The 19275-nt window shown below is 43.4% G+C and overlaps 1 protein-coding gene and 7 non-coding genes across 10 annotated transcripts in view; 3 read left to right on the top strand and 5 right to left on the bottom strand.

The window, feature by feature from the left end:
• The window catches only part of LOC110001555 (protein FAM124A), a 68769-nt gene extending 50461 nt beyond the window's left edge, over window positions 1–18308 (top strand). For 2 of the 3 annotated variants that reach the window (XM_065962490.1, XM_065962491.1), the window contains 2 exons: window positions 9832–10607; window positions 16307–18308. In XM_065962490.1, coding sequence (XP_065818562.1) covers window positions 9832–10607; window positions 16307–17164 — 1634 coding nt within the window. In that variant the 3' untranslated portion in view covers window positions 17165–18308. The remainder of the gene's footprint in view (window positions 1–9831; window positions 10608–16306) is intronic. The other variant, XM_065962492.1, reaches the window with a different exon arrangement.
• Window positions 337–409, bottom strand: trnav-aac (transfer RNA valine (anticodon AAC)). Its single transcript has one exon. It is a non-coding gene; the product is annotated as a tRNA-Val (tRNA).
• Window positions 1255–1327, bottom strand: trnav-aac (transfer RNA valine (anticodon AAC)). The gene has a single exon. It is a non-coding gene; the product is annotated as a tRNA-Val (tRNA).
• trnav-aac (transfer RNA valine (anticodon AAC)) lies at window positions 2817–2889 on the bottom strand. Its single transcript has one exon. It is a non-coding gene; the product is annotated as a tRNA-Val (tRNA).
• On the bottom strand, window positions 3735–3807 carry trnav-cac (transfer RNA valine (anticodon CAC)). Its single transcript has one exon. It is a non-coding gene; the product is annotated as a tRNA-Val (tRNA).
• On the top strand, window positions 3925–3996 carry trnad-guc (transfer RNA aspartic acid (anticodon GUC)). Its single transcript has one exon. It is a non-coding gene; the product is annotated as a tRNA-Asp (tRNA).
• trnav-aac (transfer RNA valine (anticodon AAC)) lies at window positions 4790–4862 on the bottom strand. Its single transcript has one exon. It is a non-coding gene; the product is annotated as a tRNA-Val (tRNA).
• On the top strand, window positions 14039–14120 carry trnal-aag (transfer RNA leucine (anticodon AAG)). Its single transcript has one exon. It is a non-coding gene; the product is annotated as a tRNA-Leu (tRNA).
• Window positions 18309–19275: the final 967 nt, after the last annotated feature.

The following is a 19275-nucleotide window of genomic DNA, read 5'->3' as shown; positions in this document are numbered from 1 at the left end:
GGGGTGGAACGATTACATTTACCACTTGATTGCTCCCTGCCGCAATAAGCAGATATGTTCTGAGAGATTAACACAAAGCTATGTAGTCGTCAGATGAGAGCATAGGTTCCAGGTTTGCCTCCGGGAGATGCCCAGCGCCTCTTTTGCTCTCAACTTTGATGGACTTCCTGCATATAAGCCAGGTCCCCTAAAATGCCATTGGTAATTGCTATTGGGCTACAAAAGGTGACCTGAAGGCCTGTGAAAAAGGAGATGCGGTCCCTGCGTGAGGACTTAGCATTCAAGCGGACATGTCCGCCAAAGGAGATTATCCTCAGCAGAAAGAGAACCACCACTTGTTTCCGCCCGGTCTCGAACCGGGGACCTTTCGCGTGTTAGGCGAACGTGATAACCACTACACTACGGAAACTGACGAGAGACTTCTTGAGGTCATTTGTCACGCGGAAGACCGGGGTTCGATTCCCCGACGGGGAGAAATATTCTTTCTACCAGCAGTCCCATTACTTGCCACCTAAGGAAGGTGCTTCACGCTAGCCCTACTCTCTAGCTGAGGTGAGGAAAAGTTAACTCTCTGTACCTCGAAGGAAGAAAAATTAAGGAAACGGGCCAAGGAGAGAAATTCATACATGGTAGATAAAAGAAAATTAGAAATTGGCATTGTGACAGTGAATTTTTTAGTCCCTCTCAGCTGTACTTATCATCAAACCCCACACCATGGTTTACACAGTGCTCCAAACATTGTGAGGTTGCCTGAGTATTGGACTGGGCACAGTCTGATTGTTATACTCCTAGCAAGCTCAGAGCGACAGACAATATTTCTGGACCTCGACACGAGCTTTGAAGGACATCCTGGCTATGACTACCGTTTCTGTGTGCTGGTCATCTATAACAGTGTGACTAGCTACTCGAGACACCAGCATGGAGTTGGGGTGGAGCAATTACATTTACCACTTGATTGCTCCCTGCCGCAATAAGCAGATATGTTCTGAGAGATTAACATAAGGCTATGTAGTCGTCAGATGAGAGCCAGGTTTGCCTCCGGGAGATGCCCAGCGCCTCTTTTGCTCTCAACTTTGATGGACTTCCTGCATATAAGCCAGGTCCCCTAAAATGCCATTGGTAATTGCTATTGGGCTACAAAAGGTGACCTGAAGGCCTGTGAAAAGGGAGATGCGGTCCCTGCGTGAGGACTTAATATTCAAGCGGACATGTCCGCCAAAGGAGCTTACCCTCAGTAGATAGAGAATCACCACCTGTTTCTGCCCGGTCTCGAACCGGGGACCTTTCGCGTGTTAGGCGAACGTGATAACCACTACACTACAGAAACTGACAAAAGGCTTCTTGTGGTCATTCGTCACGTAGTCGACCTTCTTTCTGAATTTAAACGCTTCAAATGCTAAAGACAACCGGTTATTCAGAGTTGACTTTTCTACCTGCTGATGGTTATGCACCATGAACGACAAAACAACCAAGCAGGAACAAACACCACGTCATTCTGCACAGGTGACAATATGGTTACTTTCAGGATAAAAGAGAATGGAACGGTAAGATGTATGCAATACACTGCAGCTCAAATGGACGATAACTATTGGAAATGGACGGGGTGATTGAAGTTGCTGGTTCCAGTCTTTTGCCTTCATCAACCAATGTGTTCACTTTGCTTTATATCAACACGACACGTGATGTTTGGACAGAGTTGAGTCAGAGGTAGTGATTCCTCGCATGCACTCAATCACCGGCGACTGCTGATGCAGCACGGGGAGGACTTAACCCAAAATTTGTGGAACTTTCACCACTTAACACTGTTAGCGAAACTCTGCCTACTGGACCGGCTGTATTTTATATGTCGGACCCTGTAGTTGGACATGCTTTCCTCAACCCTAACCCTAACCTTACCCTACCCTATCCCCATTTTATATATCGGACCCCGAAGTTGGACATGCTTTCCTCAGGTTCAGGCCATCAGCCCGTTCACAAGCCAAAAGAAGCACCACAGAAGTCCTCGTTAGTATAGTGGACAGTATCTGTATCTTTCTACCAGCAGTCCCATTACTTGCCACCTAAGGAAGGTGCTTCACACTAGCCCTACTCTCTAGCTGAGGTGAGGTGAGGAAAAGTTAACTCTCTGTACCTCGAAGGAGGAAAAATTAAGGAAATGGGTTAAGGAGAGAAATTCATACATGGTAGATGAAAGAAAATTAGAAATTGGCATTGTGACAGTGATTTTTTTAGTCCCTCTCAGCTGTACTTATCATCAAACCCCACACCATGGTTGACACAGTGCTCCAAACATTGTGAGGTTGCCTAAGTATTGGACTGGGCACAGTCTGATTGTTATACTCCTAGCAAGCTCAGAGCGACAGACAATATTTCTGGACCTCGACATGAGCTTTGAAGGACATCCTGGCTATGACTAGCGATTCTGTGTGCTGGTCATCTATAACAGTGTGACTAGCTACTCGAGACACCAGCATGGAGTTGGGGTGGAACGATTACATTTACCACTTGATTGCTCCCTGCCGCAATAAGCAGATATGTTCTGAGAGATTAACACAAAGCTATGTAGTCGTCAGATGAGAGCATAGGTTCCAGGTTTGCCTCCGGGAGATGCCCAGCGCCTCTTTTGCTCTCAACTTTGATGGACTTCCTGCATATAAGCCAGGTCCCCTAAAATGCCATTGGTAATTGCTATTGGGCTACAAAAGGTGACCTGAAGGCCTGTGAAAAAGGAGATGCGGTCCCTGCGTGAGGACTTAGCATTCAAGCGGACATGTCCGCCAAAGGAGATTATCCTCAGCAGAAAGAGAACCACCACTTGTTTCCGCCCGGTCTCGAACCGGGGACCTTTCGCGTGTTAGGCGAACGTGATAACCACTACACTACGGAAACTGACGAGAGACTTCTTGAGGTCATTTGTCACGCGGAAGACCGGGGTTCGATTCCCCGACGGGGAGAAATATTCTTTCTACCAGCAGTCCCATTACTTGCCACCTAAGGAAGGTGCTTCACGCTAGCCCTACTCTCTAGCTGAGGTGAGGAAAAGTTAACTCTCTGTACCTCGAAGGAAGAAAAATTAAGGAAACGGGCCAAGGAGAGAAATTCATACATGGTAGATAAAAGAAAATTAGAAATTGGCATTGTGACAGTGAATTTTTTAGTCCCTCTCAGCTGTACTTATCATCAAACCCCACACCATGGTTTACACAGTGCTCCAAACATTGTGAGGTTGCCTGAGTATTGGACTGGGCACAGTCTGATTGTTATACTCCTAGCAAGCTCAGAGCGACAGACAATATTTCTGGACCTCGACACGAGCTTTGAAGGACATCCTGGCTATGACTACCGTTTCTGTGTGCTGGTCATCTATAACAGTGTGACTAGCTACTCGAGACACCAGCATGGAGTTGGGGTGGAGCAATTACATTTACCACTTGATTGCTCCCTGCCGCAATAAGCAGATATGTTCTGAGAGATTAACATAAGGCTATGTAGTCGTCAGATGAGAGCCAGGTTTGCCTCCGGGAGATGCCCAGCGCCTCTTTTGCTCTCAACTTTGATGGACTTCCTGCATATAAGCCAGGTCCCCTAAAATGCCATTGGTAATTGCTATTGGGCTACAAAAGGTGACCTGAAGGCCTGTGAAAAGGGAGATGCGGTACCTGCGTGAGGACTTAGCATTCAAGCGGACATGTCCACCAAAGGAGATAATCCTCAGCAGAAAGAGAACTACCACTTGTTTCCGCCCGGTCTCGAACCGGGGACCTTTCGCGTGTGAGGCGAACGTGATAACCACTACACTACGGAAACTGACAAAAGGCTTTTCGTGGTCATTCGTCAGGTAGTCGACCCGACCCGAAGTTGGACAGGCTTTCCTCAGGTTCAGACCATCAGCCCGTTCACAACCCAAAATTGGCACCACAGAAGTCCTCGTTAGTATAGTGGACAGTATCTCCGCCTGTCACGCGGAAGACCGGGGTTCGATTCCCCGACGGGGAGAAATATTCTTTCTACCAGCAGTCCCATTACTTGCCACCTAAGGAAGGTGCTTCACGCTAGCCCTACTCTCTAGCTGAGGTGAGGTGAGGAAAAGTTAACTCTCTGTACCTCGAAGGAGGAAAAATTAAGGAAATGGGTTAAGGAGAGAAATTCATACATGGTAGATGAAAGAAAATTAGAAATTGGCATTGTGACAGTGATTTTTTTAGTCCCTCTCAGCTGTACTTATCATCAAACCCCACACCATGGTTGACACAGTGCTCCAAACATTGTGAGGTTGCCTAAGTATTGGACTGGGCACAGTCTGATTGTTATACTCCTAGCAAGCTCAGAGCGACAGACAATATTTCTGGACCTCGACATGAGCTTTGAAGGACATCCTGGCTATGACTAGCGATTCTGTGTGCTGGTCATCTATAACAGTGTGACTAGCTACTCGAGACACCAGCATGGAGTTGGGGTGGAACGATTACATTTACCACTTGATTGCTCCCTGCCGCAATAAGCAGATATGTTCTGAGAGATTAACACAAAGCTATGTAGTCGTCAGATGAGAGCATAGGTTCCAGGTTTGCCTCCGGGAGATGCCCAGCGCCTCTTTTGCTCTCAACTTTGATGGACTTCCTGCATATAAGCCAGGTCCCCTAAAATGCCATTGGTAATTGCTATTGGGCTACAAAAGGTGACCTGAAGGCCTGTGAAAAAGGAGATGCGGTCCCTGCGTGAGGACTTAGCATTCAAGCGGACATGTCCGCCAAAGGAGATTATCCTCAGCAGAAAGAGAACCACCACTTGTTTCCACCCGGTCTCGAACCGGGGACCTTTCGCGTGTTAGGCGAACGTGATAACCACTACACTACGGAAACTGACAAGAGGCTTCTTGAGGTCATTTGTCACGCGGAAGACCGGGGTTCGATTCCCCGACGGGGAGAAATATTCTTTCTACCAGCAGTCCCATTACTTGCCACCTAAGGAAGGTGCTTCACGCTAGCCCTATTCTGTAGCTGAGGTGAGGAAAAGTTAACTGTCTGTACCTCTAACCTTAGCCATGTCTTCAGACAAATCTCTGTCTTTATTGGCACACATTGTACAGGCAGTACAGTCATCTGTTTTGATTTTATGAATGATACGACTTATGTATAATTAGGGACTGCAAGTGGGCGCATTGTAGCTATTTGCCATGAGGCTTAAAGGAATACTTTGTTGATTTTTAACCAGCTGTGTCAAGACAGGGTGGCGGAGCTAGAATCAAATATCACATCTGACAATATGTGTGAGAACACACATTTGAAGAACATGGGAGAAAGCAGTGTAACTATGGATATGGAGGAAACCTATTTTAATACTTTTACATTGGAGTCAGACATTCGGGGGCAACTTATACGAGTTAGAATACAGTGCTGAGGAATTTAAGCTTGCAGGGTACCTAGAGGCTAGAAGCAGAGGGTGAAGCATCAACAATCGGTGAAGAAAGTGGGGAAGAGCAAGTTCGAGGGTTGGATATCCAATTGGGAATGGCCTGGGAGTATCCTTGGAAGGCAATGAGCCCAGTGCATTCTGGTTGTTGAAGTATTTTAACACTTTGGGCAGAAGGGAATGGTACAGCCCTTTTGTTGATATTTCTCTGGCCATATAGCAACGACTTAAACACTTTATTCACCTTTCTACTATCTTTCCAACAGCTAGTGAAGGAAAGTTGGGTTGAGACAGCATTTTCAACCTGACTTTCACCTTCATTGGGCTTTAAAATTCCCCCTCAACAACCAATGGGTTTGTCACTGAGACAGCATACATTTTTTTAAACAGTCTATGGGTTGGATTCTGTTGTATTGCTGCTGGTCTTGGGTCTATCAAATCGTCAAATAACCCAAGTTAATTTTACGTAGTCCAAATACTTGCATGTTTTTGTTTGTGCAAGTTAATTAGAGTTGCAGCGTTATCACATTTTCAGCCTTTTGTTCTCTTCTAAGCCAAGCTGCCTTGTCTAAAGGCTCTTCGGACATTCAAGGTCACATGACTTGCATGAACTTGGACCGGCTCTGTGGACTGGCTTTGGTCTCCTCATTAAGCCTTCCGTTCTAATCTTTGCCTTCAACAATCTGTCCTAATCTGTCTAATTCTGAAGTTTGAAAGCAACAGCAGTTTGAAGCCAGAGAATTTATATCTAATTGCTTTTTTCTTCTGTGAAACTTGAGGCTTGGTGGCAAATGACCTTAACTGTCAGAAAGTTTTATTTCAGAAATTATTTTACAATTTAAATTTGTATAATCATGAAAAGACCTAAACCCCTGATAGCATTTTCATGAATGCTTGAATGCATATGTCTGTTAAAAATATAAAGACTAAAAAAAGCGTTTTGGGGTTGCATTGTGGTTCAATGTCATGGCTCTCTGTTGTTTTAGCCACAGTTTGTAGCCTTGTTAAGCTCTTAAAAACCTGGTTTGCACTCCCTGCTCACAACCAAACAACAGATAGAAACAGTTAGCAACTAGCAAGTGAACACAGTGAAGAATTTATCAGCAACGGAGTCAGAAAATTTTCCTAAGAAGTTGGTGGAGACCAAAGCAGAGATAAAACAGAGTGGATATTTGATTTAAACTCATCATTGGTTTATTAAAACATATATAATTCCCTGCATGTATAAAATAAGTTTTACTTTTTGTCTGCTATATATGGAAATAAGCATCTGTCATTTATTGCTGCAAACTAAACAACAGGTTCCCATTACTATAGGTTTACAGACATTTATAAAAGGTAACTTTACACTGTTTGAGTCAGAGTCAAAGTTCTGTGTTTGACCTTTTCAGATTATGTTTTTATTTGAACATGCGGAACATAAATAATAAAGTCATGACTTTACATTTGAATTTCCTCGGCACCAGTCAATCTGACGTATGAATGTTGGAACCTGCATCTTTTCTTTCTTTTAAACCAGACGACAAAAAAGGGGCCCCCGTCTTGAATTTCCTCTTTTAGTTGTTTTGACTTGAAGGCCAAGTTATAGCTAAAGCAATGTAGTACTTATACACATACAGTACACACACTCAGAGGCCTTAGTTGAGTTTTCTCTGCTAATCGCTCTCATATGTGCCGGGGTGGATATTTGCCGTGTTGTTCTATCTCACGTCATCATGGCTGCAGCCAGCATGTGTTGATGGTTAGCACTTAAACACAGACTGAAGGTAGAAGTCTGGAAGTATTAGAAAAGACAGGCCTGTCGATAAATGTGCAAATTGATTTTCATGTGTGTTCAGCAGGATGGTTGTGCAGACACTTGAGTGTGTATGTTGTCAGTCGAGTCAGAACATCAGCCTCAGCCTGAAGACTCGAGTGGATTAAGAGCTTAGAGACACACTCCTTCAGAGCTTTACACACAAACCCCCTTGATTCCCCACACAGGGTTGGGGTGACCTAATCTCTAATATATTCTTCTCTGTGCCAGATTCTTATTGGTTATTGCTGTAGGAAAGCCATGCCTTGCATTTACCATTATTTCTTGTGCCTAAAAAATGCTACTGAGGTCATGGTGAATGCATGTCCTGAGTGCATGGTTTGCCGAATTTTTGACTAATACATCTGACTTTAGATTTTATTGAGTTGTTTGACCATTATGTACTGATGGTAGGTCAACTATAAATGATTGTTTGAAAGACTTCAGGCAAAGATCTAAAAGCCCCAAAGTTAAAGTGAATGAAAACAGCTGACAGGCCTAGACTGCAGATTTTTGGGGAGAGATCTTCAGTTTAAAAAGCTTTAAAGGAGTGATATGTAACTCTGACATACAAATTAAAATGGGTACTGTCCAAATACAAACCACTGAAAGGAGCTGTCTCCCCCCCGCCCCCTCCTCCTTAGACTCGATGTGCGTGCAGGTTGCCATGTCGTGGTCACTGTAGCTTCAGTGTTTAGCGAGTTTTGATACGTCTGCAATAAAAAAAGGAATCGTAATAAGGCAGCAGTCGGACAGTTTGGGTAAAGCTCTCTGCTTCTGTTTGGCTCAGGTGAAAAAGGATACTGTGAGAAGTACGTAGGAGTTAGAGAAATAAAGCTCTCTGTGTTACAGGACAATGAGCTCGACTGTAAATTCCCTTAAAGATCCCTCTCATCCTTTTGTTTGGCGTTTTGATGCCAGCTACAAATCAGGAAGACAGACTTTGAGTCTAATGGGATCAGGCCCCGTTTTTGTGTGTCTCTGTGTGTGTCTGTGTGTGTGTGTAAGGACATCGAGGCCTTGGCATTGAATTGATCTTAACCCTGCATTGGATCAGTCTTGATCCTGCTTTTATTTATCTCATTAGACAAATTGATCCACATGAGGACACTTGAGGTCAGGGTTGAACTTCGAGGCCATTTTATTGAACGTGAATCAATTGTAAATCTTCTTAATAAATCAGATCTCTCTCAAATAACCTTATCGAATCTACTTAGGTTTACACACGCGGCTAATGTCCATCAGCTAATGGACATTAGCCTTTCCTTAGAAAGTACTTACGAATACTTGTGCTACTGTTGGAAACACATTTAAATCTTCCATTTTTTACCATTGCACTCAGCAGAATTTATTACTCAACCTGATTTAATTGACCAGAATTGTACCCTTGCAGCTTTTTACCCGACACATGACATATATTTATGTCTGCCAATCCTTGAAGAGGGATATATTTTTAAAAAATCCAGATCATTTCCTTTTTAAGATTTTACATTTTAGAGTTTGTCTTTTTTAAAAACACCATATGCACTCTTAATGTTCTTAACTGCAGCCTTAGTGTTTACATCCCATGCTTCTTTAAAAATAGAGCAGAAACATCATACAAAGGGGTCTTTTAAATAACACTTGCTTGCCAAAAATATACTGTACACAAGAGAGCTGATTCAGATGTTCTTTGACTGGTATGTTTAGCTTCTTGGCCCTTGGTGTCAGCACACCTCTGAACAGCCACCTTTAAACAATGTTTACTTGTAAACTGATCCTAACTTGTCGAAAATGTCACCTCTTCGCTCCAGTAGAAAGTGTCCTTTAGCAAAGGCCAGCAGGACTCATGAGAGTGAACCTGTCCCTGTTTGGCCCCTCTCTGTTTCATGGAGAGTTTTTGGCAACAACAAAAAGGTCTGCTGTGCCAGTGACAAGAAGTCTGTATCCCTGACTATGTGCCCTTTCCAAACAGCCAGAAACAAGAGACGAAATGGGACAAGTCCCTGGAGAAGTCACATAAACTCTGCAAGAAAAGTGCTCTAACAAACGAGGGTACATGGAGATGAGGAGATACAGCATGAGTATGTTACATAGAAGAGGGAAACACTGGCTAACACGTAGTTTGGAAACATTTCAGTGGCAGTTTTGAAGTACCTGTATGAGGATGCCAGGTCAGGGGTTCAGGGGGAGGCTACACCTGAATACATGGCTCCTGCTGTGGTCTGGAACATTCCTCTGGGCTTCAGTAATGACCTCCTAATGGCACTAATGAGCCTCCACAGAGGAGCTCGGCTCCACATGGGTGTGATTGAGGGGAGCGGGGAGCGGTGGGGAAGAAAGGTAAACATAGAAGTTGGAGGAAAGACGAAGTTTGATCTTGATAAGTGAAATGTGAAAAGTGGGAGACTTGTAGGAGGGGGATAGGATCTGACCAAAGAGGTAAACATAGGAAAGGGTATGAAGATACATATATGTGGGAAAAAGGTGGGTTTGAATGAATGAATCTAAAGGTGTGCATTCATGCCTGTAAAAATATCTGTTGTGTTTTACTCTAATTCACCAAGCTGATTGTAATGACATTTTGTCTTTCTCCTCCCCCTCCCTTCTTGCCCTGCCTGCTCTCTCTCACCTTGATGCTGTTGTATGTGGAGGTGAGTTATCCATGGGCGATTTCCAGGACCCCTTCCTCGTCAGCGTCCACCTCATCGCAGACCCCGGCCAGGGAAAGTTCCTTCAACGAGCTGCTGATGCCGTGCTGGCGTGGGTTCACCCTGAGCTGCAGCTCTTCAGAGTCTCAGAGCGGGCCTCCGTCTCCCAGCAAACCCGACCAAAGCACAACCAAAACGGCCTCCTAGAAGTAGCCTGCCAGCCGTCCATGGCGGTCATCCTCTTCCTCCAGGAGGGATACGGCGGTGAGGAGCAGATCCTGATGCTGCACCACGCCCTGCAGAACCCGCCCTGGAGCTACCACCACACCGAAAGAGTCAGCAACGGACGACGGATGCTGCCTTTGTCCCCATGCAGTCAGGACTTCTTCACTCTGTCTCCTGGAACGCCGCTATGGGCTGTGCGTCAGGTGCATTACGGGAAAGAAATTGTGCGATTTACAGTTTATTGCAGACATGAAAACTATGTGGACATGGTGCGGCTTTACAGGCTGCTGCTTCAGCGGAGAGTCGCGCAGAAGAAGGAGGACTTTTGCTTCTTCGTCGTTTACTCAAACCCGGAGATGGAGATCCAGCTGTCGTTTAAGAGACTCCCTCGAGGTGAGAGTCCCATGGTGCTGGACTCAGCCGTGATGGAGGTGAGGGTACGAGATGTGGGGGCGCTGGTGCCCCTGCTGCCTCACACCTGCAGCCCAATCAGTGAGGTCCGTTGGCAAACAGAGGACTACGATGGAAATAAGATCCTTCTGCAGGTGAGAGATGCTAAAAAAAGTGAACATGAGATAATATTCAGATAATATTCTGAGGAATATTCGCAGGACACCTGTGGTATTCTCTAACAACTTTTTTCTTCCTTTTAACTTTCTAACATAACACACATACTGAGAAAACTAGGCTCTCATGAGTTGCATGCTGTAATTCCCTTTCTAGAAATGGTCCCCTTACAGCAGTGACAGGCATAAGATTCAACTATGGAAAAAGATAGTACACAAAATATATCTTGATATTTTCTTCTGTAAATAAAAAATCAGATAAAGTCAGTTTTAAGACAAATCCACATTCATCACTTCATTCATCATTAAGTTGTACGCCCACACTCTAAAATGAGATCATCACGGCTATACTGACTTTAAGTTATCAGGACATGTCTGAGGGTTCTGTTTTCAACTCAGCTTCTTGCAACAGCTTCTGTTGATCTTTTCTAAACAAAGGTCTTTGATTGATTTGTTTACCTTCTGTGTACAAGAATCAAGGTAAGTCTGTAATCTAGGGTAAATGGTCTTACAGTATATAATGCTCTGTCGTCTTAAAACCACTCAAATCTCTTAACACTTTCACAGCTGTTACACATTCATATTCTCATTCATACGTACACAAACACTGAGAGATTAGTCGACTACTTACTCTATTTCCTGAGCTACAGCCGAGCCCCTTTTAACAATATATATGTAAGAATACCTTCTTCCTATTATGTATATTATTTTCTACGTGTGCTATAAACCCTGTGTTTCAGGAGCAAAAACACACTGAAAGAAGATCATTCTCAAGACAAACAGACACAAGTTCAGTGTCTTGTTTGAAAAATCAACAGAAGCAGAGAGAGAGAGAGAGAAAAAGAGAAGAAAACAATTTCAGAGAGGAATGTAAAACACACTCTGAAGCCAAAAATAACAAACTCATAAAGTAGACAAAGTAGCATTGTGCCCCCTAAATTTGAAGCAGTCTTTAATCTATCACTCCGATCATTAATGTGTCCTTCAGCATCCATCTATCCTTCATCCAGACTGTAAAAATGTAGCATGTAAATGGTAAATGGACTTGAGCTTTTTTAGTCTTCTCACTGCTCAAAGCGCTTTTTCACCACAGGTCACACCTACCCATCCACACCCATATGGCAGAGGCTGGTATGTAAAGTATCCATCAGTAGTAACAATCCCATTTGTACACATTCATTTGCCACTGACAAAGCAGCGGGAGAAACTTGGGGTTAAGTGTCTTGGCCAAGGCAGCACCTGGGGTTCAACACCCCGACCTTCCGGTTAGGAGACAACCGCCTCTACCAACCAGTCACAGTCACCGTGTGCACATCTTTTTCACAATGATCACCCAAAAGTTTCTGTAAAACATATCTGTATACACACAAAACCTCTCATGTAAGGACACACACACGGTATCACTTTCAGAAGCGATACGTGTCCAGGCGGTGACCGATTAAAGCAGATTAAGCAGCAGTCCATTACTGGGATTGGAATAGCACTGAGGGAAATAATGAGCTAATCTATCATGACAATGGAACATATGCATGATGCTAAACTGCCACCTGTGTGGAAGTCATGAGGTCCCCAACAATGTGACACATTATGCCAACTTAAAGAGGACACATTATAGCCCTTCTCCACCTTTTCAAACAGTCCCCCTGTGGTCTAAATGAAACATCTGTGCTAAGCTTTGGTCAAAATATAACATGAATCAAGCACCAGAGGAGGTTTGTGACCCTGTATAAACCAGCTCTCTCAGAACGCTCCGTTTTGGTGTGTGTGTCTCTTTAAATGCAATGAGCCCCCCCTGAGTTTTCCCAGTTGACATCACTCCTCTAGCAAGAATAAAAATGGCCGACCTGTGCAAACGTTTTGTTCTAGGCTGGGGCTGGAGTCCATGGGTGGAGATACCATGGGAGGGGAGGGAAATTGTTTTTTACCAGAATCCCACTGTGATGTCACAAGGAGAGCAAATTTGAAACGGAGCATTTTTCTGTGTGTTGTAAGACTTATGCAGACCACAGACAAAGGCCTGGATGTTCACATTTTGTGGGTCGGTAGACACTCAGGATACCCAAATATATGTTCAAAAACACTGTCAAAGTGGATTCTTCATAATATTGCCCCTTTAATGTATGATAGCATGCAGGCAGGGTTTCTCCACAGTCTCCTGTATTCCTCACATTCCTGTTGTCCACACTTCCTTGCCACTGGTTGGAGCAGGTCGTGCATGAATGAGGACGGCGGTGGAGTTGATGACACAGTCTGAAGGTGGAGGCTAGTCGTCGGGCGTTGGTTGAGGGATGACACAGTTGCTGGATAGTTGATGCAAAAATCTTTTAGTGAACAGGTATTTGTGGGCCTATTCTGTTTGGATTTGATCAATGGGAACAACAGAAATAGACTTTTATTTTTGACAGCAATGTATCTTTATTTGTGTGTGGGTCCCAGGGGGGCTCAGCTTTTCCGGCCTCAGAGGAATAAAGGTTCAAAACTATATGTTATAAATAATCTAAGCTTAAGAAACAATGTCCAAACAGCTGAGACCAAACAGCTGAACAGAAGAAGTGAGTTTAATAAATGAAATAACACATGTCCTGTGTCTGTGAGGATTAGTGTTCATTTATGGGAGGGCTTTTGGCCTGCAGAGGTCACATCTCTGGATGACCTGGCTTATACCAAGATAACTCAGGCTTTCAAGAGTAAAGGGTCTGATCATCGACATGTCCACAACCTCATTACCCAGCACCCCCTGCTGCGGCTCCTCTCTGTCATTGTAGCACGTTGAGCTGTTATAAAACTGAACCCATCCTGTCATGTTGTGTTAGCAGATCGAGACACATGCTTTGTCACAAACATGCACAGAAATAGCTTCAGTTAATAACTAATGTGTGCAGTTGACCTGCAGAATCATCAGGACAACAAGACACAAATAAACCAGTCTTACTTTGGCCTCCCTCGATTATCAGTATGTTTAAATTACCTCACCAGCTCAAATGTCCCTTTCTCTTATAATCTAATATCCAACTTCTCAAATGTTTTCCTATGTATTGTAATGCAGAAGATCTAGAAGTCTGTGCCACTGAGCAGCATTTACAGCAATGATTGGGGCTCATATTCCAATGCTGTATATTTTTTTACAATACACCCATGCGTAGTATAGCTAACAGTACAGCCTTTTCCCTTGTAGTCGTATTATTTCTTATTTCAGATTACAAACAAACATTTATATTATGTCAATTCCAATGATCTGGGGTTGTGAAAGCTTAAGATTACTTTCTTATTATAGCAATCTTTGTTTGTATAGCGCTAACTGATAACATTTTATCTGAAGACACTTTAGAAAAGAGCAGGTGAAAGACCTTACGCTTTGTTATATTATTTACAAAGACTCAATATTAATATTTCATAAATAGGGGTCGGAAGGTAGCGTGGCCGAGCGGTCTAAGGCGCTGGATTAAGGCTCCAGTCTCTTCGGAGGCGTGGGTTCGAATCCCACCGCTGCCAAGAAACTTTATGTTCTGGTGCATTATCTTTGTACCTTTGTCTATCTGTACTTTATCCTTTGTATTTTATATATATATTTTTTAAATACTTTTACAGTTTGAACGGTGGTTTGGAGAGAAACAATTTTTCTGTGTGTCCACTATGTATGACAGAAATTGACACTATAGATGACTTTGCTAAATGTTGCTTAGTCAAGTCAAAAGACAAAGTTACAATGGAAAGGAAAAACTTCTTTTGAGAGGCAGAAACCTCAATTAGAACCAGACTCATGCAGCGGTCTGCTGAAACTGTGTTGGGCTTCATAAGTGGGATAATAGAAGCAAGGACAGATTCAGTCTTAGTTTTTTTTTGTTGCTTAGGCGGTTTAAAGTTTGTATTAAAAACTTGTGTTTCCCTTTTTTAGATGAATCATTAAATCTCAATGTCAGAAGATGGTAGAAATGTCCATCAGAGATTATCAGTGTAGGATGAAGTATTACACATTTGAAGTTACATGAACTGAATATAAAACAAGAATATTTATCCACGTTTGGATATAGACATCACTTGTTTCCTGCTCTGGCTTCAGTCTCTCGTGAGGATGTGGTAAATCACAGTTCAACTCTTCTCAGGAAACTTTTAGATTTGCTCCTGTGATATTTATTGTTTTGAGCCTGAACATATGGAAATCTGGAAACTCCCCCTCCATCCCCGTGCTCTTGAAAATGATTGTCTTGAGGCTGTGTGTGGAAAGTCAATGCTTCTGCCTATATTGTTTGGTAGGAAAAAATGGATGATTGAGCGACATGAGAGAGGAGGCATGGAGAAACTATCAGCATCAAGACGTACAGAGGTGGAAAACAAGGCCCAGAAACTGAAGCATTAAAAAGAACACTGCTGCCTAACATGTTGTAAAACCGAAACCTTTCCACATTTGTGTCAGAACGGGGGAGTCTGCCATATTTCTTCTTACCTTGTGGAGGATAATCAGGCTGCAGATTTGTGGCATAGCAGCAGTGTCTGTGTGCTGAGACACGTCTGCCTATAAATGGAGGCGTGACACACATGGGGTTTCTCTGGACACTGATGACTTCTCCAGCTGGTGCTGTGATTTATAAAGTGGTCGGGCTGAGAACAGGGGGCATGTGGGGGGGCTTTTATAAACCCCCTTGTACCGCTATCTCCTTCCTCTCTCATTTTGCGGCTTGCACGTCGCGTGAGGAGCGCTGGGTTGCATGTGAGCCCCACATGGAGAGGTGAACGGTCTAAAAACAGCACGTCCTTTCTTTGAATGCCCTGTGACCTCTTTATTTACTAAACTTTCAGGGACATACGGAGAAACATCTCAAACAACACTTTCTCAGCTTGTTTCAAGAAACGTCTAGAATCAAGTGTCATTGGTAACTTTTCTGGTTTAATAGCATTCCTGAGACGTCGATGCACCTTCTGTGTTAGCTTATAGAGGTTTATCAAGGAGGGATTTACATGTGTGATCAAAAACACTACAAACAACTGCATACCATTTAGATTAGCCTGTTCCAAGCTATTTCTTTATGCTTGCTCGCCCTCATGGCTTTGTGGTACACTTAGAGCCAATGCTAATGTTTGTAGTTCCACTTGTTCTTTCCCAGCTATATCAAGTCAAAACCTCTGCTGTTGAAGAGGAGTATCCCTTTTTATTAAATATTTGGTTTGGCAGAGAGCAGACTGCCTTTCAACCAAGGAAACTATATGAAAAAATAAAATAAGATCAACTTTATTGATCCCCATTGGGGGAAATTTGGTTGTTAAAGTTTAGCCAGCGCTTATCAATAAGAACTTCTGGCCATGACTTTCTTTTCCATTGCTTTTGCTTACAGATCGACGAGCAACTTAAAATCTGGACTTGGTGTTAAGACAAGATGTCTACGAGAGGATTTTTAGCTGCAATTATCTGTTTAAAGACAATAATTAGAGCTCGATTGTCCATAGATGAATGTCATGAGGTCCAAGGATTGCTTTACAGCCATATTGAGTTCTTTACCTTCTGCTCAGCACACAAACCTTTTCAAAGCCTGATACTCCCCAGGCTTCATGTAAACCAGAAACCTGGCCCCCACACCTACAGGTGTTTGTGTTTTCATGCAGAAACTGTGACTGTAATCAGAGGTGAAATAAGGACGATGGAGTATATGTTCTAATAGCTTTTCTCTTCCTTCCTTTTTTAGGTTCAGGGCTCACACTTCAAACACTATCAAGATCCCTCCTACTTATCCCCCTCGATCACTGAATCAGCCTCGGCTCCATCCACCTTCACCCGCAGCTCCGCTTCCTCCAAGACCCGCAGACACCACCACCACCGGTCTTCATCCCGCCCTAGAGTCCACCAGACCCCCCACAGCTCCCACACCCTGACCTTTGAGGAGCTGGACGAAGAGGAGCAGTGGACGGACCGCCACTATCCCGACAGCTGGAGGACTGAGTGGAGGGGCCACAGATCCGGATCCCTCTTCTCTCTACCAAACCTGGGCTCAGGGAGCTCCCACTCCACCTGCTCCTCCCCTGGTCCCTCTCCCAGCCTCCATCACAGGACCCACTCCTTCAACAGACGCGGCTCCCTTATCCCGCCATTTAAGCTCAATGTGGACGCTCTGGTCGGGGCGGAGGAGACGGATGTGGACACAGGGGACAAAGTAAACCCGGGCAGCAACGTGGACCTCTCAGTGGTGTCTGCATACATCAAATCCAGCCTGCCACAGACTCCTCGGCCGTCATCGGCACAGTCAGATGACTTCAGAAGCTCATTTTCTCCCTGCATCCCGGAGAACATTTATAAATCAGCCTCATTCAGACGAACTCCAAACAGCTTCAGCAACAGCAGCACTCCCTCCACCCTGATAGGGTCTTGTATGAGCAGCCCCAGTATCAGCCCAACTGCTGCTCCGTCTCTGAGCGATGTGTCCATAAACCACTTGGACAGCTGCAGCATTATGAGCGCACAGATAGAAGAAGAAGAAGAAGAAGAAGAAGAAGAAGAAGAAGAAGAAAAGGTGATAGAAGAGGAAGAACAAGAATTCTACATTTGATTTATGTTGTAAGCTGAGAGGACTCACTCTGTCCAGTACTGACACAGCTCTACTCTGCCCCCTGGTGGTGAAACTTGAGTGAAGCAGAAACTTTTTTTTATGTTCTTGTGTATTAGTGAGTGTTGATCTTTTTGCGTGTAGATTTAAGCTTTAAAGCTCTATGTTTGTAAAAGCAGACACACATTTAAAGGTCAAATAAGAACTGTTACAGATATACTCTCAATAAATGTGCTTGTGCGACACACAACCGTTTCAACGTAACTTTAAAACTTTTCCTGTCAAAAAAGCTCCATCGATTATTCCATGAATTGATTAGCTGACAAATAATAATAATAATAATGAATCAGTTGAATAGTTTTTCATTCAGCTTTCAAAATTCTCAAATTTCAACTTTTCAGTATTAAATGAAATATTGAAAAGTCCTCCGTGACATTGAACTCAATATATTCCTGTTGTTTCCACATAAATCACGCACTACTTGAGGACGCCCTCTGATTGACATTTGAAGCCTTTTATGATCTAAACATGTGTCTGTTTTATTGGGGAAATTATTGATGAATTGATCTATAATGAAAATAGATACTGTTGGTTGCTGCCCAAGGTTATGACATTTTTATATTGCATATTTATTTTGTTTATAATGTTCTTTTTTTATCCACTCTTATGATAAAAGCTTTAATTGGAGCATATAAAATGCTTCATTAATATTTGAATATCTGTTGTGTTTGCAGTGAGTCGCTGGAACATCTAAATAATAATCGACCGCAGGTTAGAGTCTGAAGGCTTCAAGTAGCTTCTCTTCTTTTACTGTTATTACAGCTACGTTAAAAAAAAACAGATTATTTATTATTGCATGCAGAATCCTTGAAGGTTTGTAAATAAAGAAACGAGGACAATGAAAGTGGTTTGCTGACACCTCTCTGCAGCTTCAGCAGCTTAACTTTGAGTTTGAGTTTCAACATGACACACTCTGACCTGAAGTGTGTGTGTGTGTGTGTGTGTGTTTAAAATGTGTCTGTGTTGATTCATGAAATGAAACATTACTATTTGCAATTTGGGTTTAAGAAATATTCAAAATGTTTGAATAATTAACTTTGATGAAAGTGATGTATTTGTCATTTTATTAAACTATAAGTGTTCATAATCGGCTTATTCAAAGTATACTACAACTTGTAAAAATGTGGCCCTCGAGCTCTGAGGTTAAAGGGCATGTGGCCTTCCTGGTCTTCAAAGTTCCCCATCCCTCGCTGATTCTTGACGTTTATGAATTTCCCCAGATTGTGTTTGAGTTTAAGAAACTGTTGTTGTGGCTTCGGCTGCCATCCAAATGTGTCAAACAAAAGTTCACAGGTGTGTTTTTAGGAGGGTCACTATCATAACTACGCTGCCCCCTGCTGGAATGGCTGGCAGTATAACAAGTTAGAGCTAAATGTTTGCTGTAAGTCAAAGAGAAATATTATCTTTAAGAAGTTCAGAAGACAATTAGATGAAGAGTAATAAAATGTGTATTTATGTAGTCATAATACCATTCACCTAATCATAGATGATCCTAAGATAAGTGTAAAGCTTTATCAAAAGTTTTTGACCCCCAGGTACTCCACAGGTAGTCGGCCCTGAAGTTGCATCACCGTGTTTCACTGAGGTCTCCTCTGAGTCTGGGTAAGTCTCTTGTGTTTCACTGAGGTCTCCTCTAAGTCTGGTCTCTGTGTTTCACTGAGGTCTCCTCTGAGTCTGGTCTCTGTGTTTCACTGAGGTCTCCTCTGAGTCTGGGTAAGTCTGTGTGTTTCACTGAAGTCTCCTCTGAGTCTGGTCTCTGTGTTTCACTGAGGTCTCCTCTGAGTCTGGTCTCTGTGTTTCACTGAGGTCTCCTCTGAGTCTGGGTAAGTCTGTGTGTTTCACTGAAGTCTCCTCTGAGTCTGGTCTCTGTGTTTCACTGAGGTCTCCTCTGAGTCTGGTCTCTGTGTTTCACTGAGGTCTCCTCTGAGTCTGGGTAAGTCTGTGTGTTTCACTGAAGTCTCCTCTGAGTCTGGTCTCTGTGTTTCACTGAGGTCTCCTCTGAGTCTGGTCTCTGTGTTTCACTGAGGTCTCCTCTGAGTCTGGTCTCTGTGTTT

The sequence above is a fragment of the Labrus bergylta genome, chromosome 13 (genome assembly GCF_963930695.1).
Source record: "Labrus bergylta chromosome 13, fLabBer1.1, whole genome shotgun sequence".
NCBI lineage: Eukaryota > Metazoa > Chordata > Actinopteri > Labriformes > Labridae > Labrus > Labrus bergylta.
This window is presented reverse-complemented; position numbering and strand designations above follow the sequence as displayed.